This window comes from Lutra lutra, chromosome 6 (genome assembly GCF_902655055.1).
Source record: "Lutra lutra chromosome 6, mLutLut1.2, whole genome shotgun sequence".
In the NCBI taxonomy this organism is placed as follows: Eukaryota; Metazoa; Chordata; class Mammalia; order Carnivora; family Mustelidae; genus Lutra; species Lutra lutra.
Genome location: NC_062283.1, coordinates 64,331,711 through 64,355,609, shown reverse-complemented (window position 1 = coordinate 64,355,609; position 23,899 = coordinate 64,331,711). Strand labels below are relative to the sequence as shown.

The window sequence follows — 23,899 nt, the reverse complement described above, 5'->3', positions numbered from 1 at the left end:
GCTTCTTAGTGTCCCTTGAATCAAACTCCATCATAGTATTCTGACCAGAGAATGAAACCTTGTCCCTACTGGCAGAACAAGCAGGAGATCATGCAGCACAAACCCTGGACCAGAACCTTCAGTTCCCAGGCCATAGGAATAGTCAAACTCAGGCCCTTTTCTCCCCCTCAAACATCAAGAGCTCATATATTAGCATTCAGAGTTTATTTAACTCAGTATTATAATGGCAGAGGAACCAGCATGGGGGATTCCCAAGACACCTCAGTCACATTTAAGTCTCACTTTCCAGGTCAGAAAAGCCAAGATATTAGGTTAGAATCTAAAGTCCCTAGCTTCTCTGATATCCTAAGGGTTGAGGACAGGGGCTGGCTGGCTGGATGCACAGAATTCTGGGGATGTTCTCCGTGAGTGTGCAGGAGGATGAACAGCTTAGCTGGGTGGTGTTTGGCCGTTCAGTGGATCCTGGGCTGGCTCACAGGAGGCCCCTCCACCCTTGTCCCTGCCAGGGAAGATGACTGTGGCATATGTCACAGGCTTGGAGCACATTAGTACCTTAGGAGGCAGAGGGGGAGATGAGGATTGGGCTGGGGGTGGGGATTTCTCTGATGGGGGATCAAAAGGTACACTATAGGTGGTATTGTCAAAGGAAGGTGGTGAGTCGAGCCTAGCATATGGAACGTCCGATGGCAAATCAAGTCCCAGTCCAGAGTTACTGATGTGGTGGGCCACAGAGGAGGAGGCCTGTAACAAAAGCAGGCAAGTGAGACAGAGAGAAAATGCCTCCTTCTGCTCCAGTTCCCTTTGTGGGGGAAGCCCAGGATCACACTGGATCTGTCTCTCAAATCCTGAGTATGTTGGTGGGTAAGAGGGATCCCCTTCGAAGATTTTCAAGGCCTAACTTTCTTCCCAAATTGGGGAGCATGAAATACCAACGCAGGAAGGTAGAAGACAACTGGTACAAAGTTTACACCATTTAGGAAGAGGATATGGGCCCTGACTGGGTGTCAGTCTTTCTCCACCACCACCCCCTATCCTGGGACCTCTCAGTGAACTGGGCAGATGGAAGAGGAATTTGGCTGGGGGCCTGCAGAGGCCTCTTACCATGCCCCGAACTCCGCTGCTCTGAGGTTGGCCACGGACACCAAGCCTGTTCCCTGGGAAGACAGAGGATGGCACCATAGTCTGCTTCCCATCCTGGCTCAGAGCCCATCTCCTCCCTCCCTTCAGAAGTCCCTGAAGGCTCTTTCCTCGTCCAGACCCTTCATCTCACTCCTACCAGCATATCTTTCCCCACTGCCTCCCCAGATCTGCTGCAGCCTCCCAGGTGCCTCCCCACCCACTAACTGCTTCTAACTCCCTTCATCCTGCCTCAACACTCAGCCTTTCTCCTAAAACCCTTCTCTCACCTCCTCTAGTCACCTGTTTATCCCGTTGCCCACCCTGTCCAATTCCTCTCTGTCACCAGGACAGCTCCCACTGAATCTCCTCCTTCCTGTCCACCCCTCATCTAGGAAATTCTAGGACCTGTAGGCCTTACTAAAGCTCAGACAAGCCCATCAACAGAGGACACAGACCTAGAGTCTGACATTGTCTATAAGACTAGCTGGTACACTACCAGCGGGGCTGTGCTGGGGTCGGCTGGTGGATGGCTACCTACCTTTCCTCTTGGCCATCACAGCAAACAGCACCAATGCTACCACCAGCAGGCTCAGCAGGAGCACAGCGCCCCAGATCAAGGGGATGCTGAAGGACATAAAGGGATAGACAAGCTCAGGACTGAACCTGGCAGGAAGCTGCTCACCAGGAACTCCAGATCAGTGGAGAAGGGTGCTATTCTTGGTGAGCCATGGTTGCAAGAAGAGGAATTGGGGGATGGAATGAGGAGGACAGACTCAAGCAGGGCAGAAGAGAAACACATTATCAGGCTATCCTGGCCGGAGACCACCAGGATAAAGGGGTCATTGCTGAACTGGGATACAGAGGCAGGTCTGCCTGACTTCCTGTCTGATCAGAAGTTCCCCAGGGGTGGAAGGAACCATGAGGTTTCCCCTTGAGTTAGCCTGGGGCTCTGAACAATCTTTCACTCCCCTTCCTACCACCACCCTTTTCCCAGCCACCGAATACAGCTCTTATCTGTACCTCTTCTCATCCTGGGTGGGTTCCACAGGGCTGGCACTGCCCACAGTGTCTGAGGAGGGGCCGTCAGCCAGAGTCCCAGCCTTATAGGTCTCCTTCTCTTTCAGTCGAGGAGCTGAGTCAGAAGGAAATATTAATGAGCATATAACTATGGAGGGCAGGGTACAGGCCTGTTGAGATCTGAGGGACTGGGGGAGTGGGGCTGAGGAAGCAGATGGGGCTTGACACAAATGAGGCTTGACATATTCCTTAGGGGCCTAATTCTGGAGATCAGGGATGGTCTCTTTCTGTCTTTACCTGTTAGTGACCAGACCCACCCCCCTCCAGCACCAGATCCCAACCCTTGCCCCTGCCTTCCTTCTTCACTTGCTCCTCCAGACCCCTGATCTATCCGGCTGCTCTGACTATGCAGAATCAGCCATTGGGTAATCTATGCCTGCCTCCCCACCCCACCCCAGAATAGGTTCTCCACTCTTGTCCTCAGTGGCAACCTTGTTCCTGGTGCTCATCAGTTGGTCTCTAAAGGGGCCTCAGCACAGCCTGCTAAACCTCTCCATATACCTGCAGCCATGGGACACCCCTGCAGGCTGGATGAGCCCCATCCAAAACTCTGCCCTCAGGATCTAAGGAATTCTAGCATCAACCCTAATGTGACACAAAGCCAGAAGACCCTTGCTGGGAGCCTTGCTCAGAGCCCAAGTCTTGGTTTTGTGACAAGGCTTCTATTGTCCTTACAACACACTCAACTCTGGCTATGGGACTCAGGGTTAATTTCTCTGGGCCTGAGGATTTGTCTTGGGAACCTGGCCAGTCCTTCTAGACCCTCAGGATAGGGGTCTTATTCCCAGTGGCTCATGGTTCCTATCTCCCACCTCAAGCCAAACCAGGATCTGAAGAGGCCGTGTTTCCCATCTTGCTGCATGTGTCCTGCCCTCCTGATGCCTACTAAGCCACCCACACCCTCCTTGAAAGCCACGCTCCACTGGCTGGCCTGAGCATCCATCCGCTACAGCTGTTGGGGCCCCAGCACCTGCCCCATCCCATCCTACACGATGGAGCTATTAGACCTTAGAGTGTCAAGGAAGGAGGAGGACAGAGGATGACAAAGACCACCAGGAACATATTTACAACATGAAATAATGATCTTGGACCAGAGATGAGAGGGATACTAATGACAACTTAGTCTACACTAATAATTAGCAAATGGGGAAACCAAGAAAAGAAAAAATGCCTTTCTTCATTTCATGACTTGGGGGTTGGGCACAAATTACATGAGAAAGGAGGACCTAAAAATGATAGACTGTTATCATCCACAAGAGAAAGATTGTAACAGTCTCCACTTCTGCAGGCAGCTGGCCATTTTCCTTCCAGAACATTTTTTTTCCTACAACATCCAACTTTTCAGGAAAATTTCTTCTTCTACTTTAAAATTGTCTTTTAATAAATGCTTAGACATTAGAAAGTTGTAGCCTGTCAGAGAAAACTGCAGCCTATCGAAAGAAAGTACTTTCTAGACTCAAAATAGGGTTGACAATACTGATATCTATTAATGACATTTTCTCATTTTTTTAAAACAAAATGAGCTGAGAGTAATTCAGGCATCGAACGCACCCTGCTTAAAGGTGAGGCACATACTATATGCTCAGTGAAGACATAAAATTAAATAAAATACAGATGCAATAATTTTAAGCCATCAAACCCATTATAACAGGAGTAATAAACAGGAAGATTTAAAAAATGAATTCCAGGTTGATATGCCCAAATTAATACTTTCTTTAAAACATTTCTTAGAGGAAAAAAATAGCATTAAGTATGTTGAAAATGCTGGATGAGGAGGCCAAGGCCATGGGTGAGGAAGGAGGATGTGCCTTCCAAGGGAGAAACCCGCTAGCTTGGGAGGGGGGAGGGACCCACTGTCTGGCTGTTTTATCTCAGACTGCTCACCCAGTTTGGTTTCCGGTCCCTGGGGAGCAGTCAAAAATATCTCCTCCCAATTCCTCCCCTGCTAAGGGCCCCCATCCCCCAAGAGGTGCAGGTGGAGGCGGGGAAGGGCAATGGCCAGCCTAGGATAACTCACCTGGAGGGAGCACGTCCAGAGCGACTCTGTGCACCGTCTGGGGCCCCGCGGCCCCCTCCACCACGCAGCCATACTCTCCCGCATCCTCCTCCCGCAGGGTAATCATCTCCACCTGGAGCAGGCCGCCCCCCAGGTCGGTGAGAAACATGCGTCCGCCACCCGGGGCTCTGCGATCCACAGTGGAGGACACCAAGGGCTGGCACCCCTCTGGCAAGAAGCGGCACCACACCTTCCGAGCCTTGATGTCCTGAAGCCGGTAGTGGCACTGCACCAGAATGGAGCCCCCCACGGGGGCCTGTAGCACCTCTGGGAAGGTGACCATGGAGCCCTGGCCTAGGGAAGGAAAGGATGTGGGAAGGCTGGGCAGTCCAGAAACTTTCCAGTCCACCCACTGCCACAGGGACACAGGGATGGAAAGGTCCACCTTCTGGGCCCTACAAGAGTTACTCTTGCCACAATAATGCCAGTTATTCCTGGGCCTGGAGTGCAGTATGGGGGCCCAGGGCACGGCTCCTTCTAACCTTACCTGCCAGTCCCAGGAGCAGCAGCGGTAGCAAATTGGGGCCCATGGCGGGTCAGGCAGATGTTGGCTCTGGGGCTCGCCTGGCCACTGACACAGCGTTCCCCAGGGAGCAGGAAACCTCTGCCTCAGACAGTCACGTGGGGCTCTCAGTGGCCATGGGGTGGGAGGCAAGCGCTGGGGGCCCCTCCATGGGTGGGGATAAGGTGCCTTTCCGAAGCCTGTTTGGTTCAGTGCTTGGCAGCTTGACCGTGAGGGTCAGTAGGGGTGGGCAAGGCAGGGTGAGAAGGCCCAAGGACAGGCAGAACCCGGGCTCCTGGGTCCCGGCTAAGGAATGAGGTGGGAGGAGGACTGTGATAACTGGAAAGCAACAGAGAGAGGGAAACGAATCCTCAGGGTCTTCCAAAGATAAAATCCGGGATGCAGTGCTGTGAACGAGGAAGGTGGAGCGTTATTCTGGTTCTAACGTCTGTAACGAGCCTGAGCTCTCAGGGGACTGTCCAGTCCTACCGCACGACCTCACAGCAGGAGGCCCCCCTCCGCGGGCACCCTGGACGGGGCCTGCCTACGTTCACTGTGCCCTGGCAGCATGCACCCCCGTTCTCCAGTTCTGGCAACCACATCCATCCTTTGATAATGACGCCCCATTTCCTCTTCCCCTGTTCTCTGGAACTCCTTAACTAGTTGGTTATTGAACCTCATGGAGTCATCACATTTTCCTATCTTTCCTCTCTTGTCTTCCACCTTTTTGTCCATTTTGTTCTGATTGCGAGAAGACACCCTCGTCTTTTTCTTCCATCCCTTCTATTACTGTCTTGTAAGCGTTGATTTCCTTAGTATTTTCAATTTACAAGATTTCTTATTCTCCAGACATTTCTTATAGCATATTATTTTTGTTTCATGAATGGACTAGCCTGTCAGGAGACAATTCTCCATGGATATTTTCACATATCTGCATGGTCTGGGCATTGATCAAGCTTTGTTCCAGTGTGATCGAATAGCAAACATGCCTTGAAAGAGTGTATCAGCTCCAGAGGGTCTTGCTTGAACACCCCGGCCCCCTCCCTTGAGAAGATCAGTTTACCTTCCGGAGTAAAGGTGTCTCTCTCCCAAGAGAGGAAGATGGACCAATGCCGTTTATAAACTCCAGGCCTCTTACTGGGAGGTTCCTCTCCCATGACACAAGCCCACTGCTGGCACAGGAAACATCTGGCCACCATTCACATTGCCCTGTGCAAAACTGGGGTTTGGGAACCCTGAGCTGAATGTGGACAATAAACCTCCTGACCTGGGACTCCAGGGGAAACAATGGTGTCCAGAGAGACAAAGGAAAACAAGGTGGGAATGGCTGAAAGGGGCATGCTGCTCCTGAGCTAGACATCACACCTAGAAAAGGACTAAAGAAACCACCTTCCCTCCTTCCTCTCCCCTCCCTTCTCTACTTTTTCCCTCTCCCTCTGACTCCCTCCTTCCTTCAGGAGCAAGGGAGCTGCCAATGGGGCCTGGAAACAGGAGCCTGAGAAAGCCGGACAGTGTGTGAGGCTGGGAGTGGTGAGAGGGTGACCCGATGTCCCGTCTGCCCCGGGTTCTGGGTCTTCCCCGGAACATCAGGTTTGGTGCTACATTGGCAAATCTTGGGCAAATCAGACAGGTGGGTCAGCCTCATGAGTGACATGAAAGTGCTGACCTCTGTCCTGCCAATATGCATCAGGTTTTCTTTGATTTCCTTATGAGAAAGTTATTACACTAATGGGCCATGAAGAGGAGGCCTGTCCTCGATATGTAACCAAGTATCTAAAATGGATATAGTCCACTGCTGGGTGTGAAGGACAGAGGTGACAAGGCCACAGGGAGGTGTCAGACTGTGACACCTTAGAGAAGAGGTAGGAAGCCAGTGTTTATCTGGGACCTGCTCTGCACCAGACATCTGGACTGGGACTTTCACTAATGGTATTTCAACCTCACAAAACCCCAGAAAAACAGGATTGATTTGTTTGTTTGTTTTGATTTTTAATAGGTGAGTTTCAAAGAGGTTTAGGATGGGGCGTCCGAGTGGCCCAGTCATTAAGCATCTGCCTTCAGCTCAGGTCATGATCCCAGAATCCTGGGATCAAGCCCCACATGGAGCTCCCTGCTCAGTGGGGAGCCTGCTTCTCCCTCTCCTCCTCCCCCTGCTTGTGTTCCCTCTCTCACTATGTCTCTCTCTGTCAAATAAATAAATAAATAAAATCTTTAAAAAAAAAAAAAAAGGTTAAAGGACTTGTTTCGGGCTCCTGAGTAAGAGGCAAAGCTGAAAACTGGAACTTAAAATTACCTGACCCCCTTCAGTCCAGTGTGCACCCCAGCGAGTCCAAGGCAGGGGACCCCAGAGGTGATCCAAACCCCGAGGGGGGTGCTAAAATGTTGCAGAGGAAGAAAAAGAAGAGGCCAAGCTCTGAAGAGCAGGCGAGCGACAAGCATGCTCCAGTACCATGCATGGGGGACCCTCCCCGGCCATCTTGTCAGCGTTGGTGCTAGCAGGTGGACAGGCTTGTTCCTGGGTGCTAGACTGTGCCTCAGGTCTGCAGGAAGGAGATGAGGGCCTGAGACATGATGAGGAAGCTTGACATGCCACTGAGTCCGAAGACCCGAGACACACAGCCTGGACCGGCATCCTGGAGCTGGGGGCAGGGTCAGCGCAGCAGCCTCTTCAGGGAGTGGACAGGGCAGGACTGGGCTGGCTCCAGGGAGTGATGTGTAGATGTGAAGCTAGACACAAGGGCTGCATTGGGAGTCCTTCCACACAATCAGAAACCGCAGGAGCCCACGCCCATGGTAGGGGGCAAAGCCCTGGCCACACGAGCTCTTGGGCTTCCACGTTGCCAAGGCAAAGGATGGGACCACCTCGTTTCCTCCGCTTCCTGCAGCCCTCTCTGGGCAAGTCTCCATCCCCTTCCTCTCACTCATGGCTGTATGGTGTGTTGTGTTTGGGGGAGAGAGAGGGTTCCTGAGCCACCCTGGCTGTCCCTCTGCCCCAGTCCTCAGCCTCTGATATCCTCCAGATTCACTTCCTCACCTCCTCCCAGGGCTTCTCCAGCTGTTCCTTCTGACGCCCTCTAGAATGACATCACCCCTGACCCTTTCATACTCCCAGTGTGCCTAGTCATTTGCTCCTCAGCACTTTATCTTTTTTTTTTTTTTTTTTTTTATCAGAGAGAGCACAAGCAGGGGGAGCGGCAGAGGGAGAAGGAGAAGCAGGCTCCTTGCTGAGCAGGGAGACCAATGCGGGGCTCAATCCTAGGACTGGGACCATGACCTGAACTGAAGGCAAACACTTAACCAACTGAGCCCCCCAAGCATCCCCTCAGCACTTTATCTTGTAACGTACTGTCTTGCTGACTTACTTATTGTGTCTGTCTCCCCTCCCCTGCCTTCCCACTAATCTGTGGTTCTGCATGGGCAGGAATCTTTGTCTGTTTTGTTCACCGTCATGTCTCTGGTGTCTAGAATGATACAAGGCACAGAAAATATCTGTTAAATAAGTAAATGAATAAATGAGTAAAATTGAGCTAGAGGGAAGGGCAACTTGAACACCAAGCAAACTTTGGATTTCTAGGCTTTGCTGGAGACTTGAGGTGACGTTGTTCCCTTTTGAGCCTCAGTTTCCCTTCTGTGTACTGAGGGGCTCAGCCCAGTAGTTCCCAGTTCTGGTGTGCTGCACGTTTAAGCCAAGCCCTGATTGTTCCCCTACAGGGGAAGTAACACGAGGAAAGCAATACTCCGGGAGCAGCGAGTGAATGAGTCAGGTGGGAGTTAGAAGGACTGGTGCAGAGGTGGGCAGCAATAATCCTAGAATCATCCTCCTGAGGGGCAGGGGACAAGTAGAGGAGAGGGGAGCCAGACTGGGTATTAGAGAAATCCCAGAGGAGGAGGCCGGATTCAGTAACTAAATCTAGGGAAGGGAGCAAGAAGACAAAGATGGGCGGCTTGGAGCCTGCGAGAATGGGGGGATGCAGTAGCCTAAGACCCAAGGCCCCAAGACGTCAGACCTTTTATCTCCTCCTTGGCCAAATTCATTCTCGTAGCCCTGTAGCAAGAAAGAGAGGCCTTCGCGGAGCCCCAAACCATCCAATTAAACATGAAGTCTGGGATTTATTTGTGAGAGTATTTAATGTCCAGTGGCCGGAATTTGGCAAATGTTCTTCCCCCACCCACACACACAAACACAGCCCTCTGTTCCCAGGCCCAGGGGAAGCAGGGGATGGGCAGGCTGGCCTTCCGCCAAAGCAGAACCAGGAGTCTGGGTGGCTGAGGGGCCAGTGTGCAGGCTGGGAGGGTTCCAGCAGGCCTCTCCTGGGACTCGTCCCATGCAGGGTCCTCTTCTCTCATGTGTCTCTCCGCTCTGCAACCGACCAAGTGCTCACACAGCGCCTCTGAGCCCCACCTCGCCACCCCTGCCTGGTCCACCCCCAGCCACCGCTGTGCTCTTCGTACTCACCTGTTAGCGTCTGGAGTTGGTAACCTGGGTCGTGGCCGCAGTCCAGCTCACTGGTTGGGCATGTCACCAGTTTCTGTCCACGCCAGGCCACAGCCCAGAGGGCACTGGCTGCTAGAAACTTGCTGAGAAAGATGCAGGCCAAGAGGAGAAGGATGGAAGCGGGTGGGAAGGGGATCTCCTCTTCAGAGAGACTCCTTGGAGACACAAGGACATGAGGGAGGCCTTGGGGTGGCCCGCTCACTGAAGTCTGCCCCTCGGTGAAGGAACAGGGAGACACTGGGAGCTTTCAGAGGCCTAGAATAGCTCCCCACCCAGCACCATCCCTGGGATGAGGCTTGGAGGGCTTGGGCGAGCCTATAACCAGGTTCTACCTGCTCAGCACATTTGAACACTTCCTGTACATGGTGGTATAGTATGGGAGGGTGCACACGTGTATTCTGTGGTTATGGTAACAATATTTCAACACCAGTACACAGGCATCAACAAATCAGAGCTTATTCTGGTCCTACCAAAGGAGCAGGTATCTGGGGGTCTCATATCTTTATTATTATTTATTATTATCTTTATTAATAGCTTTATTATTGCTAAACTGTCAAGGGTGGCCAGAGGAAGAATGGGGGGCTGACCATTTAGGAGTCTTGGAGCAGCTGGTATGTATAAAAAAAGAATTTCATTATTTTAACAACTGGCATGGCCATACCAATACACAATGGCTGGTTGGAGGGGTTCGGACAAAAAATCATCTCCAGGTCCTCTCATGCTCTAATTGTCTTTGAATTTGTCCTTAGTTCTGGGACCTCAGCCTCCATTCCATGCCTCGGCTCTGCAGGGCAGAGATCTGCTCAGAGACCCGGGAGAGACCTGTCTCTGTACCTGGAGATGCTGGGCTCCACGTGGATATCCTCAAAGCTCTTGGACTCATCATCGATCCAGAGATCTCCAGCATCCAGGTGATCAAGGGGGTCTATGGGGGACAGTGCTGTGAGCTTCTAGCCCTCCTCCTTAAAGCACCTTAAGGCAGAGGGGAGAGCCCATTTGGGTGCGGTGAGGCCTCCTGAGCGCTGGCCCAGAACAGATCAGGTCATTAGCCTCTCTGAGCCTCAATCTCCTGCCCTGTAAAGCAGGCTGAATAGAAACACCTTCTTTCTGGCAGTTTTGCAGGACTGAGTGAGAGCATACTCTCTGGTGCTTAGCATCTCATTGGAGCTCAGTAACTCCCACCCTCCCATCACACAGGGTCTTCGGGAAGGTCAAGTGAGTAGACGGATGTATTTGAAAGTTCTATGTGAACTCTCAAGCTGTCCACACCAGCTGTGGATGGTGATGATGACGATGATTATACGATTTTCCGGCCAACCCCTTGGGAGTTGGCTGAGGCTTAGACCCTGATAGGGCTGAAAATGTGTGTCCCTTCACTCCCTTCCCCCTCATTCCACCACGTAAAAGAGTGGTGGACATGGGGTTTGGGTGTGGGGCAAGCCATCTCCCCTCTCCTTCCCACTTTAGACCTTAGACAAATGGCTCATTTCCACAAGGGGCCATGTTGTGGGGGAGGAGGTGGGAAAGGAGAGAGTCAGAAGGGGACTCGTACCCCCAGATTTGTTCTCCTTTGGGACACACAGTGTTCTGAAGACAGACAGAAGGCTTCCCTGGAGGGCTTCCCTGTGCAAAGCTCAGGGTGGGGAGGACCCCGCTGCCGGTCAAGCTTGGAATGAGGACCCCAGGTAGCTCAGCAGCAGGAGGCTGGGGCATGGGCTTCACTCACCCCCAGGCACTTTTAACCCTGTCCCCTCATGGGTGCCTCTCAGGAGCCCCATGGGGAGCAGCAGGACAAACACCATCTCCATTTAAAGATGAGGACGTGGAGGCCCAGAGAGGCAAACACATCACCCGGGGTCACAAGCAGCACCCCTTCCTCAGGCTGTTTTCTGCACCAGGTTAGCACTCTCTTTATGTTGGCAGGTCCTTTGGGTAATTGGGTAAGGGAGTCAATGAACTTCCTCCTGCTCCTTAAGGACTGCTTTAGGTATTCACATCCTAACTGGATGCCAAAAGGATAAAGCTGTTTGGGGAGGCAGGACCACAACCAACTCATTAGGTGCCTTGTGAAACTTAGAGACCAGGACCATCCTGCCAGCAATGCAGACCTGCCCCAGGGAGCACAGCCTGGCGGGAGGTGCCAGGGCTGGAGTACGGACCCCTTGTGCAGTGAGCAACCTGCACAACCATCACCGTGGCCCTGAGTGGAAGGGCAAGACCCACACAGTGGGTTTTCCCAGACATCAGAGACATAGTCCCAGCCCAGGGTGGGCCAGAGGTGCAGTCAGCCACACACTCACCAACCAGCACCTCCACCAGGACCTTCCTGAGGGTGTCAGCCTCGTCACCGTAGAGACTCTGGCACTGGTAGAGGCCAGCATCGTGAGCTTGAAGATTCCGCAGTGTGATGGTGAGTGTGCCCCCCAGGGCGTCGTCCACAATGGCCGTGCTCCCATTCCGCCTCGTTAGGAAGGACAGCAGCCATGAGCGGTGGGTGCTAACAACCCGCTGGCACGGGCCCCCTGCCTCCAGCTGGCGGCACCAGGCTTTGCGTCTCCCCCAATGCTTCAGGGAGTTGTAGGGGCAGGAGACCTGCAGGGACCGGCCCGCCATACCCTGGAACACTGTCGTGTTGTGGGCTCCGGACAACTCTGGGGAGGAGACATTCCTTCACTCTTTGTTCATTTACCGAATGTTTATTGAACGCCCACTGTGTGCAATGAACAAAGAGATAGAAATCGTGCCCTTTAGGAGCTCAGGTTCTTATGTGAGTTGGGAGAAGGTGCATAGCCCATGGTGACACCCAGGTCCTAAGTCTGGCTTTACCTCCGTTGGACTTGCTGGGCATTTTTAAAGAAGTGACTGACCCTCTCTGGGCCTATCTAGAGACATTGGTCTTGAAGTTCCTTCCAGTTCTATTCCACACATTTTCTCCCTGTCATATGGGACCAAGGCCTGTCCTCTACCCTCTCCACCTCAAGAGAGCAGGGCTGGATACCCCCTCCCCACCCTGGCCATTCCTGCTTACTCTGCAGCTGCCCACGCTGACACCGGCTCTGCATCTCCTTCTGACCCTTTGCTCCAGGCTTCCCTATTTCTGTGGCTTTGTTCCCCTTTCAGGAGAGACTCATCTCAGAACTATTTTGGGGGAGACACGAGGCTGCTATTTTGGGCCTTTCTTGGGGCAGGGGAGATAGGCTTAGAGCACAGTTCATTGCCAGGACAGAGGCTGCTGAGGAATCACCCTGAGCGCTCTGCCTCAACTTCCCCTCTCTTGGTCCTCCCTTACGCCATCTTCAACCATATGGTGACAGAAACTTGGAAGACAAGATTAGGGAGCACGTGGCCTGCCTTTGGGAAGCAGAGAGGCCTGATGAGAACAGTGTCCCCTCCACTTGTCACCCTGTCCATCCCTCTGCCTCCATAAAACCTCTCAGCTTCCCTGCACTCCACCCCTCGCTAATAAGCCTCAGGATCAGGGCTCCATTGGGACAGCCTCTCCTCTCTCCAGGTTTGCTGTTGCTCTGGGGGAATAGGAGGCACCTTCCCCCAGTAAAAAGAGGTAGTTGTGTGCAAGACTCTAGGGTGCTAATCCTCCAACTAAGTGACAGAAATCTTCAGCCCCCTTATCTCCCTTCCAGGATGGAGGACAAGAAGAGCTTCACATCAGCAAAAGAGGCACACCCTGAAGATGTACATGCTTGGTTGTGAGTTTTTTTCCTCCTCCTTTTCTTCCCTCCCACCCTGCCATTCCTCTGGGGCTAGCGGTTCATAATTTTAGGGGCTGTAGCCATGCCCCCCAAAATGTACCCCCACTACTAGCTCGAGCCTGAGACACCACCATCAGAATTCCTTCCATTCCCATGTGGCCAGAATCCACTAGCCCGTTATACTTCCACGTGCACAAAGCGTATGACCATGGGCTCTCATACTGGGGAGGGAGGGAGAGCATAAAGAATGTGGAGTGGGGGAAAAGAGGGGTGCAGAACATGCTGCGGATTTTGACTGCCTTTATAGTTCAAGCTGGTGCTCCCCACCCACCAGCCCGTCATATACTCAAGGAGGGGAAGGAGAGACTGCATGGGCAGCAGAGGGCCAGGGTCCTACCTGTGACGGCGACCAGGATAAGAAGCCAGAGGGACTCCATGCCAGCCTTCCCTGACAGATGGCAGACACAGGGCACCTTGTGCAAGATCTCGTCTTTCCCTTGAATTGCAGAAAGAGAGGGTTCAGGCACGTCAAGTGCTGCCCACAGGAACTGAGCTCCTGGGGATTGAGAAAGAGGCAGGACTGGGGTCTGACTTTATGATTCAGGGAGGGTTTGCTGGGTCGGGGAGGAAGGGAGAGGAGGAGCCAGCCACTGCCTCCCAGCAGTCAGAGGTTGGGGATCCCAGACCTCTGAGAGGCCAGCCTGCCCAACTGTTCCCATCGGCCCTAGTGACCCCACATGGCTGGGGCTGGCCAGTGTCCAAGGCAGAGTCCTCACTACTGTGTTCAGACCCTCCTCCAGCTACAGCACCTGCCACACTCTAGTTTCAGCCTTGTGAGGGATGGGGAACAGCTGGACCCTCAACCAGCCCCTGTTAGTCCTTCCCTCCAGGCCAGCATCCCTATAGTATGACAGCAGCAGACTTCCAAGTCCCTCCTTCCTAGCTCCTTTGTGTGAAAACACCCGTCCATAACCTCTCTGTGTCTCAGTTCTTAAAACTGTAAAATGGGAATAATAATAGTGTGTAGAGTTATTGGGAGGGTAACATGGACTTCCACAGGCAAAGTTCTTTAGAATAGAGCCTGACACACAATAAGCACTCGTAAATACTAACTAGTACTATCCTCGTTAGCAAGGAGGGGAAGGTGGGCTCTCCACTTGAGGGAGAATATTCTCTTCCACCTGCGATCTCCTGCTTAAGTTTATCCTCCTTTGTACAGTTGAATGCCTCCTGTGTGCACATGCTCACACGGGCATTATTTTGTGCCCATCCACACCTATGGGACAACACAGGACGTGATATTTGCTCGAGTTCCAGGGGGTGTCAGTGTTAATTCCCCACAGGTGTGGGCCCTTGAAGGATGATCCAGGCACAGGGATTTGCATGGGCAAAGGCACCAAAGCATGAAATGGCTCGGTGGTGAATCAAGGGTAGGCTGGGGGAGATGGGGCATTCCCAGGGGCAGGAAGTAGAGTCCTGCTGGGGGAAGCAACTGGAGAGTCTGGAAGAGCCCACAAGAATCCACAGATCATCAGAGTCTACTCTGGTTCCTTGCAAGCACTCACTGATTTGTTTTTATCCACTTTACATACATGTACTGTGTATCTTCATGGACAGGGAATGTGCTTAGAGATGGTTTAATGATAAACATAAGAGATGGTTTAATGATGACCCTTCACTTAGAAAGCCAACTGCTCAGTCTTGACCTAATGGCCCAGGAAAAGAAGGGTCTGAGGCCACCTGAAAATCACTCTGTAGGTACCCTTCTATGGTCTGCTTTATAAAGTCAGGATTATTGACATATCATTTACATGCTCAAAAATTCACCCTCTTAGCTGTCTACTTCTGTGAATTTTGACAAACTCCTATATCTCTGTAACAATGGCCACAAGCAAAATGCAGGACACTTCTATCAGCCCCCAAGTAAGTTCCCTCATGCTCCTGTTAGCCAATCTCTTCCTCTCCAACTCAGGTCCTGGCAACCACTGATCTTCCTTCTGTTCCTGCAGCTTCCTGCCCTTTCTAGACTGTCCTATTCCCAGAACCATATGGTATGCAGCCCTGAGTTTGGTTTTTTCACTTATCAAAATGTATTCAGCACACACGGAGTTACACTTCTCAGTAATTCATGTCTTGTTATTGCTGAATATATGTTATTGTATAGCTGAGCCACACATACTCTATCCATTCACCAGCTGATTAACATTTGAGTGGTTTCAAGTTAGGGGCAATTATGGAACAGGCCACCATAAACATTCATGTACATATATTTGGTGTGGTCTTGAGCATTATGTCCCTTGGCTAAAATCCTAGGAGTGTAGTGCTGGGTCATGTGGTAAATGTGTGTCTAACTTGATAAAGCTGCCACGCTGTGTTGCAAAATGGTTAAACCATTTTTGTGTCCTTGTCTAGACTTGATATTGTCAGCGTTTGGCAAAGCCATTCTAATAAGTTTGTGACAATATCTCATTATGCTTTTAATTCTATTTTCATAATAACTAACCATGTTGAACATATTTTCACTGTTTACTTGCCACCAGCATACCTTTTTTGGGCAAAGTATGAAGCCACATCTTTGTCTATTTTTTAATCATTGATTAGTATCACCATCACTATTGAGCTATAAGAATTCTTTATATATTCAGGATACAAGTCTTTTCTCAGAGATGTGATCTGAAGATACTGTCTTCCAGCTTGTAACTTGTTTTATCTTTCCCTGGACAGTGTTTTTTAAATCTTTTTTCTTAAAAGATTTTAATGCTGATGAAGTCCGAGGTATTGATTTTTCATTTATGATTTGTGCTTTTTGTGTTCTGCTGAGTACTTTTCCTACCTCAAAAGCACAAAGGTTTTCTCCAATATTTTCCATTAGAAGTTTCATGGCATTAGGTTGTACATTTTGGTCTATGATCTGTTTCCAGTTAGTTTTCATTTGTGCTGTGAGATATGATTTGTGGTTTGTTTGTTTGCCTCTGGATGTCCAACTGACCAGCATCATTTACTGAGAGAACTATCCTTTCTGCATTGAATTGTCCTGGTCTCTGTCAAAAATTGATTGGCAGTTAGGTCTACTTCTTGACTGTCCTTTCTATTCCATTGATCTAAATGTCTCTTTACACCAGCAGCACACCACCTGGACTACTCACTGTAGCTTTATAACAAGCCCTAAAATCAGATGACGTGAGTAATTCAACTACACTGCTCTTTTTCAGAAAGAATTGGCATTGGCTGTTCTAGTTACTTTGCCACATAAATTTCAGAATCAGCTTGTCAATTCATTACATCCACCCACCCATCCCCCAGAAAAAAATTATCTGTCAGGCCTTTGATTGGGATTCCATCAAATCTATAGCTCAGTTTTAAGGAAACTAGGCATCTTAGCAATACTGAGTCTTCCAATCCATGGACACAGTCTTGCCCTTCGCTTACTTATTTCTTCTATGGTTTCTCTTACCAATGTGCTTTGTGGTTTTCAGCATACAACTCTTACACACATTCTGTTAAATGTCTAGGTATTTCTATACCTAAGTATGATTTGAGTTCTATTTTAAATGTGCTTAGCTTTCTATATCCTAGACAAAAGCAGAACTCAGAAGTCTCATGAATCTAATTTTCTGGCCCATTTATGTGCCATTCTGACCTTTTCTTCCCACTTCCTTCCTACCTGATGAAAGGCTCTTTTTTTTATTCCTATAAACCTCACAGCAAAGGGCAGATATCAAGAAATCTTTACGGAATCCTCACAGCCCATGCATATCAAATGCTCTCATCTTTCAGCTCGTGCTAATTTGTGGTTCAATTTCCTGATCCTCACATCTGAGCGCCAGAACATTTTGGCATCACCCCACTCCCACGCCCAGGGTTAAATCTGTGTTTAAAGACACTTGCCCCCTCCGATTCAGGCACAGAGATCTTTTTCCCTTTATCCTTGTATCTGAACCCTGTCATTCACTGATGCGTGCATTTATTCAGCCACCATGTCTTCGCCAGTCACTACGATAGAGAAGGCAGGTCTCTCAGAGTCTGGGGAAGTCCCAGACTAGAGGCACGGCTGGACTTATGAAACCCTCCTGATATCTCCCTTCAGCTGAGACTTCACAGCTGATGGACAATCCCTTTCAGAATGCCTGGAGGTTCCTTAGTGAATTCCTCTAGCAGCTGTTTCAATGATCACTTTCCTCAAACACACCCTCTATTCCCCCTCTCTTTTCCCTAGAGGTAAAATCAAGACTCATATGTGAGCATCCCCATCATCCTTCAGACCTACCATTATCCTCTCAGCCTTACTCAAGGCCACATGAGCGGCAGGGGAAGCACGGGATTCCAGTCAGGACCATGGCCAGAAGCAACACCTGGGCTGGGCTGGGGGAGGGACAGCTAGCAGGGGAATGGGCCACTGAAAGCTGGAACAACTCAAACCTTCAGGGTATACCACTGACCCAAACAGGGAAGCCCCTGCCCAGCAGGCTGGAGAGAGTAATTGCTGTTGTTCACCACACCCTCTGCAAGAGTAACCAACCATAAACATCAGAGCCTACAGATATCATTTGCTAATAAGCAGCCAGTTTGACTCCTCTCTGCCAGTTCCCTCTTCAGTCCTGTCCTGCATTTACCTACTCTCACCCTCCTGGACTCAAACCCTTGCCCTCAAGCCCCAACCTCCTCTCTCACCTCTGACTCCTCTCACACTTGACCTTCTTTCCCCACCTTTCTTTGTATTTGGACTATCCATCACTCTCCCACACTTCCTGCTGAGGCCATTCTCCCATTCTTAACATCTGATATTTTCTTAGTTGAAGACCTCAACCCCTGTCCAGGGTCAGTGCCTCCCCTCATCAGGGCAGGACAACTCCCAGGAACTGAGGGTGTGTGTCCTCGTGCATGTGCACGTGCTGAGATTGTTTTTAGGTCACCGGCAGGCAGCCGCTGATGGGCTGCAGGATGGCAGGCCCAAAGGGAAGATCTGGATGAGAACACAGGAGCTGGGAGGCAGGGACCCAGGCACTACACCTGGCGCAAGTCATTACCTGAGGCAAAAGCAGAGGGAACCTCATCTGTCTCGTGGCTGGATCAGAATGGGTCCAAAGTCTGGCCAGAACTGAGGAGTATACCTCGCCTGCACTTGGGGATGAAGCATGGGGATTGGAAGGCTGGGTGGGATAGAAACAGGAACTGCAGCAAGGAGTAAGCACACAGGTTTTGGCTTCTTACAGACCTGTGCTTAATGCCAACTCTGGTATTTACTAGCTATGCAGCCTTGGGCGAGTTCTTAACTCTCTGGGCTGGTTCACTACCTGGGTATACACAGCTAGGGCAAGCTAAGTGAAAAAAAAAAAAAAAGCCATTATTATTTTCCTTCTTCTTCCATATATTTCTTTCTAAAACCTTCCCTTCTTTTCCTGCCTATCTCTATCCCAGAATTCCAGTTTCCAGTTTCAAGACGACTACTTCCCTGCATCCTTTTTATCCATCTGTCTATCTCCCTCCCCTGGATGACCCCCAGGAACTGCTTTCTCACCCATCCTCTCTCCTCCAGTGTCTCAAGTGCTACTCCTCAGGACTCCCCCATGCACCTTTCCCTCCATGTTTACCTAGATGCTGTCTCACCTATCCGGAAAACCCCTCACTTGCCTCTGCTTCCCTATCACTATCCCTATCCCTTTTATTTTCAAGCTTATTTTAAACTTATTTTATGTTTTACTTTTTTACTTTGTAGGGACGTCTTTGTTATTCGTGCTCTTCAACCTTCCATTTGAGTCTGATCACTAGAAGCCACGAATGGCCCCTCCCACCCCTCCTGGCCTGGCTTTTCTGCTGCCTTTGATACCCGGACCACCCTCTACTCCTGCCCCCACCCCATGCTCCATGCTATACCTGCTCAGTCCTGCTCTGTCCCTGGTAAGACTGTCCCTCTGGATTCTATCGCCCTGGCTCCTGGCCACCTGACTTACTGGGTCTAGCCAAAGGGAGCTACTGGCAGGGGTTGGCGGTTAGGAGGAGAAATAAGTTGGGATATTTTCTCCCCACTTCTCCCTTCTACCTCTACCATGGCTCAGGCAGTGGCTGCTTTCCTCTGATAGGCGGTCCCTCCTCCACAGCTCCAGCTTTCTGTTGGCTCCAGTAACGTAATCGTAATCATCTCTTCTGCCCTTCCAAGTGGGGGTGTTCACAGCTCCCTGTCTTTGGATGCATCACCATCCCTTGGTCGTCCCCTCATCTGCGCCCACTCCTCTGTGGGAGCCCTGTTAAAATGATTGGCAATTGGACCTTTTTGTGTGTGCCCACCTGTTCCCAGAAGGGAACTTGTGCGGGAGCTATCTACCACCTGCTGGGCATTTCTTTCACTCTTACAGAGGGAGTGGGAGAGCCTGGAACCCTCTTCACAGGGGCACATTCATTTATCCCACTTATTTTCCAAGCTCCTACCATATGCCAGGCACCACATAGGTGCTAGGAAGGTGCTATAAATAAAGGAAACACTACCTCTCTGTTCCTAGATGTGGAAGTGATGCTGATATTGTAAATCTGTACTTGCAGGATTTTAATCCAATACCCTGGGTTCAGGGAGTGAAGGGAGACCCTCAAATGAGTCTTCAGAGAGAGTTTGGGCATTCCTGGTCATCTCAGCCTGAAAGGCACATTTGAGCTTCTGTTCTGAGTGTGAGTTGAGAAGTCAGGATGCCCACCAGGGTGGCCCAGGCTTGAACCACAGAAATCTGCCAACTAAAGATTGGTCTTGGGGCGCCTGGGTGGCTCAGTGGGTTAAGCTGCTGCCTTCGGCTCAGGTCATGATCTCAGGGTCCTGGGATCGAGCCCCGCGTCGGGCTCTCTGCTCAGCAGGGAGCCTGCTTCCTCCTCTCTCTCTGCCTGCCTCTCTGCCTACTTGTGATCTCTCTCTGTCAGATAAATAAATAAAATCTTTAAAAATAAATAAATAAATAAATAAAGATTGGTCTTGCCATGGCCAGAAGCATAATGCCCTAAAAACAAAAGAGGATTATTGGAAACTTACAGTCTAATGCAAAGAAAGAAAACAGTTCCTCCAGAGAGGGGCTGATTCCCACCCCCAGCACTGAGTGGACCCCACAGGGTGGCACTATCTCCCTGTCATGCTCTGGCCTGAGCCAGGTCACGAGTCCTTCCCTCTACACCCAGAGTATGTTGGGCAATCAGAGATCAACAAGGAAATAAACCCTGAGACCAACGTGCAGCTAGATGGGCCCTTCCTGACATTATCTGACCATGAAACCCTTTAAAAAGTACTCTAAATTTTGAGACATCTGCAGGAGCTCTGGAGTTATCATTTGTGCCAGGGTTACAATAGAAATCAAAAACAGTCCTAAAGACAAATTCGTTGCTGCAAAATTTAACAGTTTTCCAAAACACTCCAAGCAGAATTTTTATAATCACAATATAGAAAAACCAGATATTTTTAAAGACCCAGTGTCCAAATGACAGCAAGATAAGATAACACTTAGTAACACACACTAACGCTTAGATGACATACACCAATGATGTCAACAGTTATTTGGTAAATACTTCTTAGGCAGTTGAAGCGTCACACCTGCAAAGCCATAGGTAATTTCTCCCCAGGATCACCTGTTTCACTTATGTAGCACAGAGATTCAAAGGGAGATTTTCCTATTATAATAACTATATGAAATGTGTTCAGCATTTTAGAAATCTTTCAAAAAACTATATTCAATTAACTTTCATGTGAAAAATACATAAAAATGCACTCTAAAAGGTGAAAGTTATCCACAGTTCTACAACTCAAAATACATGAACGTTTACTGAGTGCTTACTATGTGCTAGGCATTGTTCTAAACACCTTACATGTGTTTTGTCATTATGTGTGAGGTAGGCAATAATTTTGTTCCAGGTAACTGGCTGGGATCCGAGAAGTTAAATAACTTGCCCGAGGCCACACAGCTAGCACAGGTAGAAGTTAGATTTAGATCTAAACAATGTGGCTCAAGAGCCAGTCCTCCTAATCTTACTGAATGGAATTTTCCTCCATTGCTCTCATTCCCCAGAGAGCATCACTACTGATATTTTGGTGTTTGTCCATCTAGCCTTTTTGCTATGGCCACACACAGAGACACAAACATAAAGGATCTCATGCTAGACATATTATTTTGTGGCTTGTGTTTTTCATTTAATATATCTAGAACATCTTTCCATTTCAACAGGTATCTACATAATATTCCTTGGTGTGAATATAGCATAATTTACTTAATCAGTCTTCCATTATTGGATATTAAAAGAGTTTCTAAGAGTTAATTCTTGTAACTTGTGATAAGCATAACTTACTTTTCCTCACTTTAAAATGTTTGAAGAAAATATATTATTAGCATGGATTATTTTCACTTGACACTAACGTCTCTTAAAACACTAATGTTTGTGGAACACTGGGAAGCGAATCCAGATACTTCACTACCTTCAGTAAGCTTCAGCTTGCAATCCCCTTCTTCTGCACTCTGAGTCACGTAGCAGAACCTGCTGTCACTCACCCTCCCACCCCACATCACCAAACCATCCCCACAAACTCAAATATCTCAGCCTAGAAGACAAGACCTAAAATAGCAGGGACCAGAGAGATATGGAGTATCCATACTTCTCCCCAGCTCAGACCCAGCTTTTTGACTTCTGAGTGTTTGGCTGAGGAAACATGACTCCTTCAGTGAAGACATTAATGACTACCAGTGGGTGGGCAAACAAAGAGACCGGAAGAATTGTGTCAAGGAGAGACTCCCTGGGGTGAGGGGAGGGGTGAGTAAGATGGTAGATGCCCGCTATTGACAGTAAGATAAATGTGGACTCATCTGTTTCCTTCAAGGACAGAGTAAAGTTTCAGATTGTTTTGATGACTTTTTGTTGGTGTCAGCCTGGGTATCCTTGAATGAAGGTCCTTGAAAGACAGGACCTTTGCCAAGTACCCCTTGAGTACCTGTTATGCATATGACCACCATAGTAGGAGGGAAAAAAGGACTTGTTGGTTTATTTTTTAGGTTGGGGGGGTGTTGTTTGTTTGTTTGTTTTTTACTTAGGTCTTTTTCTAACTTTAGTACCTACTCTCAGGGGTCAAGAAGTTAATCTTTTTTTTTTCTTTTGGTTGAACAATTTTTTTGTTGTTGGAAATTTTTTTAATTATCTTATTTTTTTTATTATGTTAGTCACCATACAGTACGTCATTAGTTTTAGGTATTGTGTTCCTTGACTCTTTGTTTGCATTTAACACCCAGTGCTCCATGCAATAGGTGCCCTCCTTAATACCTGTCACCAGGCTCACTCATCCTCCACCCCAAAACCCTAAGTTTGATTCCCAGAGTCCATAGTCTCTCATGGTTCATCTCCCACTCTGATTTCACCCCCCACACACATTTTCCCCTTTCTTCTCCTAATGTCCTCCATGCTATTCCTTATATACCACAAATAAGTGAAACCATATGATAATTGTATTTCTCTGTTTGACTTCAGTGAAAAAAAAGGACTTGTTTTGAGAAATCCAGTAAGGATTCCCAGGAGAAAGAAGCTCCGGCAGCAGAAGAGGCAGTAGCAGTTAAGAAAGACAAGGCAAGCCAGATTTTTGACCCTTGGGAAGCTGAGTTAGGATTAGAATTTACATTAAGAACTTTTATTTCACCATGTCATCTGGGTGACAAATGAGAGGAAGGAGAAAACACTGATGATTGCATAAAAGGTTTTATAGGCCAGGCCTGGAAGGGGCAAACAGTAACTTCCAGAGCCCAGTCACTTGACTACCTCTAACTGCAAGAAAGACTGGACTGTAATCATCTAGCTATGTTCTCAGGAGGAAATAATTTGGGGAACAACTACTGAACCCCTTTCAAGAGTCAAGACTTTGGGAAAAAGTTAACCTGTCTGCACCTCAATTTCCCCCATCTTTAAAATGATAGGAGAGTACCTTCCTTCCAGGATGTTTGAGCCATTAATGTATGTAGAGGAATGTGGCCTATAAGAAGCACTCCATAGTTGTTGGCTTACTAGCCTTAATCATTGTGTCCCCAACCCTGAGCAGTGACTGGCAGTCAGCAGATCCCTACAAGGACTGTGTAATGACTATAACTCCAGGTGCTCTAGTCTGAGTAAATCCTTTGGGTTTGGACAGCTCATGAGGAACCTGACCCCTGGGATGGCTCATAGTGCTGTAGCCAGGAAACCTGAGTTGAAAAGACCATGGTGAATACGGGCTCCCTCAGTGGGAGTGTAGACTAAAATACAGACCAAGAGGCACTGTTAGGAGCCTAGAACCATGGAGGACCAGAGGTCAAATAAGTCCACAGGTCAGTGCCAATGACCTTCTCAGAGAAAGGCTAGATAGGGTGGGAGGTCAGGGTGCAGTAGTTGCCCAGTCTCTAGGAGTCAGAAATAAGAGTTGGAAGGGCAGAGCAGAGACCTGGAGGGCTAAAGTGATGCTCAGAGCATCCTGCTCTCCACCTCCTTCAACTTGGGGTTGTTCCTGAGTGTCCTCATGCAACCACAGACTGAGGATAGAACCACATCCTCGGCACAGGGAGCCTGGGATGTCCCAAGTGACAAGTGCTTAGCTTGCCTTCCTCCCTGAGGAAGACCTTTCCCTTGCACCCAGCCTGCCAAACCTCAGACCGCCCCCCACTCTTCACCTCTCCAACCCCTCTACCTTTCTGGCCGTGAAGCAGCCTGACCCTCAGGTCCCATCCTGTAGGCAAGCTGACCTTTCCCTGTAATTGAGGGCAAGCTGAAAGACAAAAAAAAACATTCACAAACAAGCTGCTTGAGCAAGAGGTGGTAAATTCCCTGTCCTTGGAGAGATTGAGGCAGATACTGCATGACTCACTGGGATTTTGCAGTTGGACTCACTGGCAGTTAGATTCGATGATCTTTAAATGTTATCCTTGAGAAGTGATGTATCAGCAGTCAAGCAATCTTTTCCATGA

At 49.3% G+C, this 23,899-nt stretch overlaps 2 protein-coding genes across 3 annotated transcripts; both read right to left on the bottom strand.

Moving 5' to 3' along the window:
• Positions 1–211: 211 nt before the first annotated feature.
• On the bottom strand, positions 212–4,816 carry TREML1 (triggering receptor expressed on myeloid cells like 1). Its single transcript, XM_047734157.1, has 6 exons — positions 4,740–4,816; positions 4,214–4,546; positions 2,140–2,251; positions 1,658–1,743; positions 1,102–1,154; positions 212–741 (listed from the first exon to the last, which is right to left on the bottom strand). Exons 1-6 carry the CDS (start codon positions 4,780–4,782, stop codon positions 430–432), a joined length of 939 nt encoding a protein of 312 aa, XP_047590113.1. The 5' UTR covers positions 4,783–4,816; the 3' UTR covers positions 212–429.
• Positions 4,817–8,863: 4,047 nt separating this feature from the next.
• Positions 8,864–23,655, bottom strand: TREM2 (triggering receptor expressed on myeloid cells 2). 2 transcript variants are annotated; one of them, XM_047734279.1, is made up of 6 exons: positions 23,623–23,655; positions 13,357–13,455; positions 11,550–11,900; positions 10,084–10,174; positions 9,211–9,404; positions 8,874–9,114 (listed from the first exon to the last, which is right to left on the bottom strand). In XM_047734279.1, exons 2-6 carry the CDS (start codon positions 13,394–13,396, stop codon positions 9,098–9,100), a joined length of 693 nt encoding a protein of 230 aa, XP_047590235.1. In that variant the 5' UTR covers positions 13,397–13,455; positions 23,623–23,655; the 3' UTR covers positions 8,874–9,097. The 2 variants fall into 2 exon arrangements, with proteins under 2 accessions (XP_047590236.1, XP_047590235.1); XM_047734280.1 differs by lacking the exons at positions 9,211–9,404; positions 23,623–23,655 and having other exon boundaries at positions 8,864–9,114; positions 13,357–13,545.
• Between the last annotated feature and the right edge of the window lie 244 nt (positions 23,656–23,899).

What these genes read in the sequence shown, in the direction of transcription:
- TREML1 (XM_047734157.1), bottom strand. Translation starts at nt 4,782, where the DNA reads ATGGGCCCCAATTTGCTACCGCTGCTGCTCCTGGGACTGGCAG. An exon ending in GCTGCTCCTGGGACTGGCAG is followed by an intron (nt 4,547 to 4,739) that starts GTAAGGTTAGAA and finishes TTCCTTCCCTAG; the next exon opens with GCCAGGGCTCCATGGTCACC. An exon ending in GCAGCGGAGTTCGGGGCATG is followed by an intron (nt 742 to 1,101) that starts GTAAGAGGCCTC and finishes CTTTTGTTACAG; the next exon opens with GCCTCCTCCTCTGTGGCCCA.
- TREM2 (XM_047734280.1), bottom strand. Translation starts at nt 13,396, where the DNA reads ATGGAGTCCCTCTGGCTTCTTATCCTGGTCGCCGTCACAG. An exon ending in CCTGGTGGAGGTGCTGGTTG is followed by an intron (nt 10,175 to 11,549) that starts GTGAGTGTGTGG and finishes TGTCCCCCATAG; the next exon opens with ACCCCCTTGATCACCTGGAT. An exon ending in GTGGAGCCCAGCATCTCCAG is followed by an intron (nt 9,115 to 10,083) that starts GTACAGAGACAG and finishes GGTCGGTTGCAG; the next exon opens with AGCGGAGAGACACATGAGAG.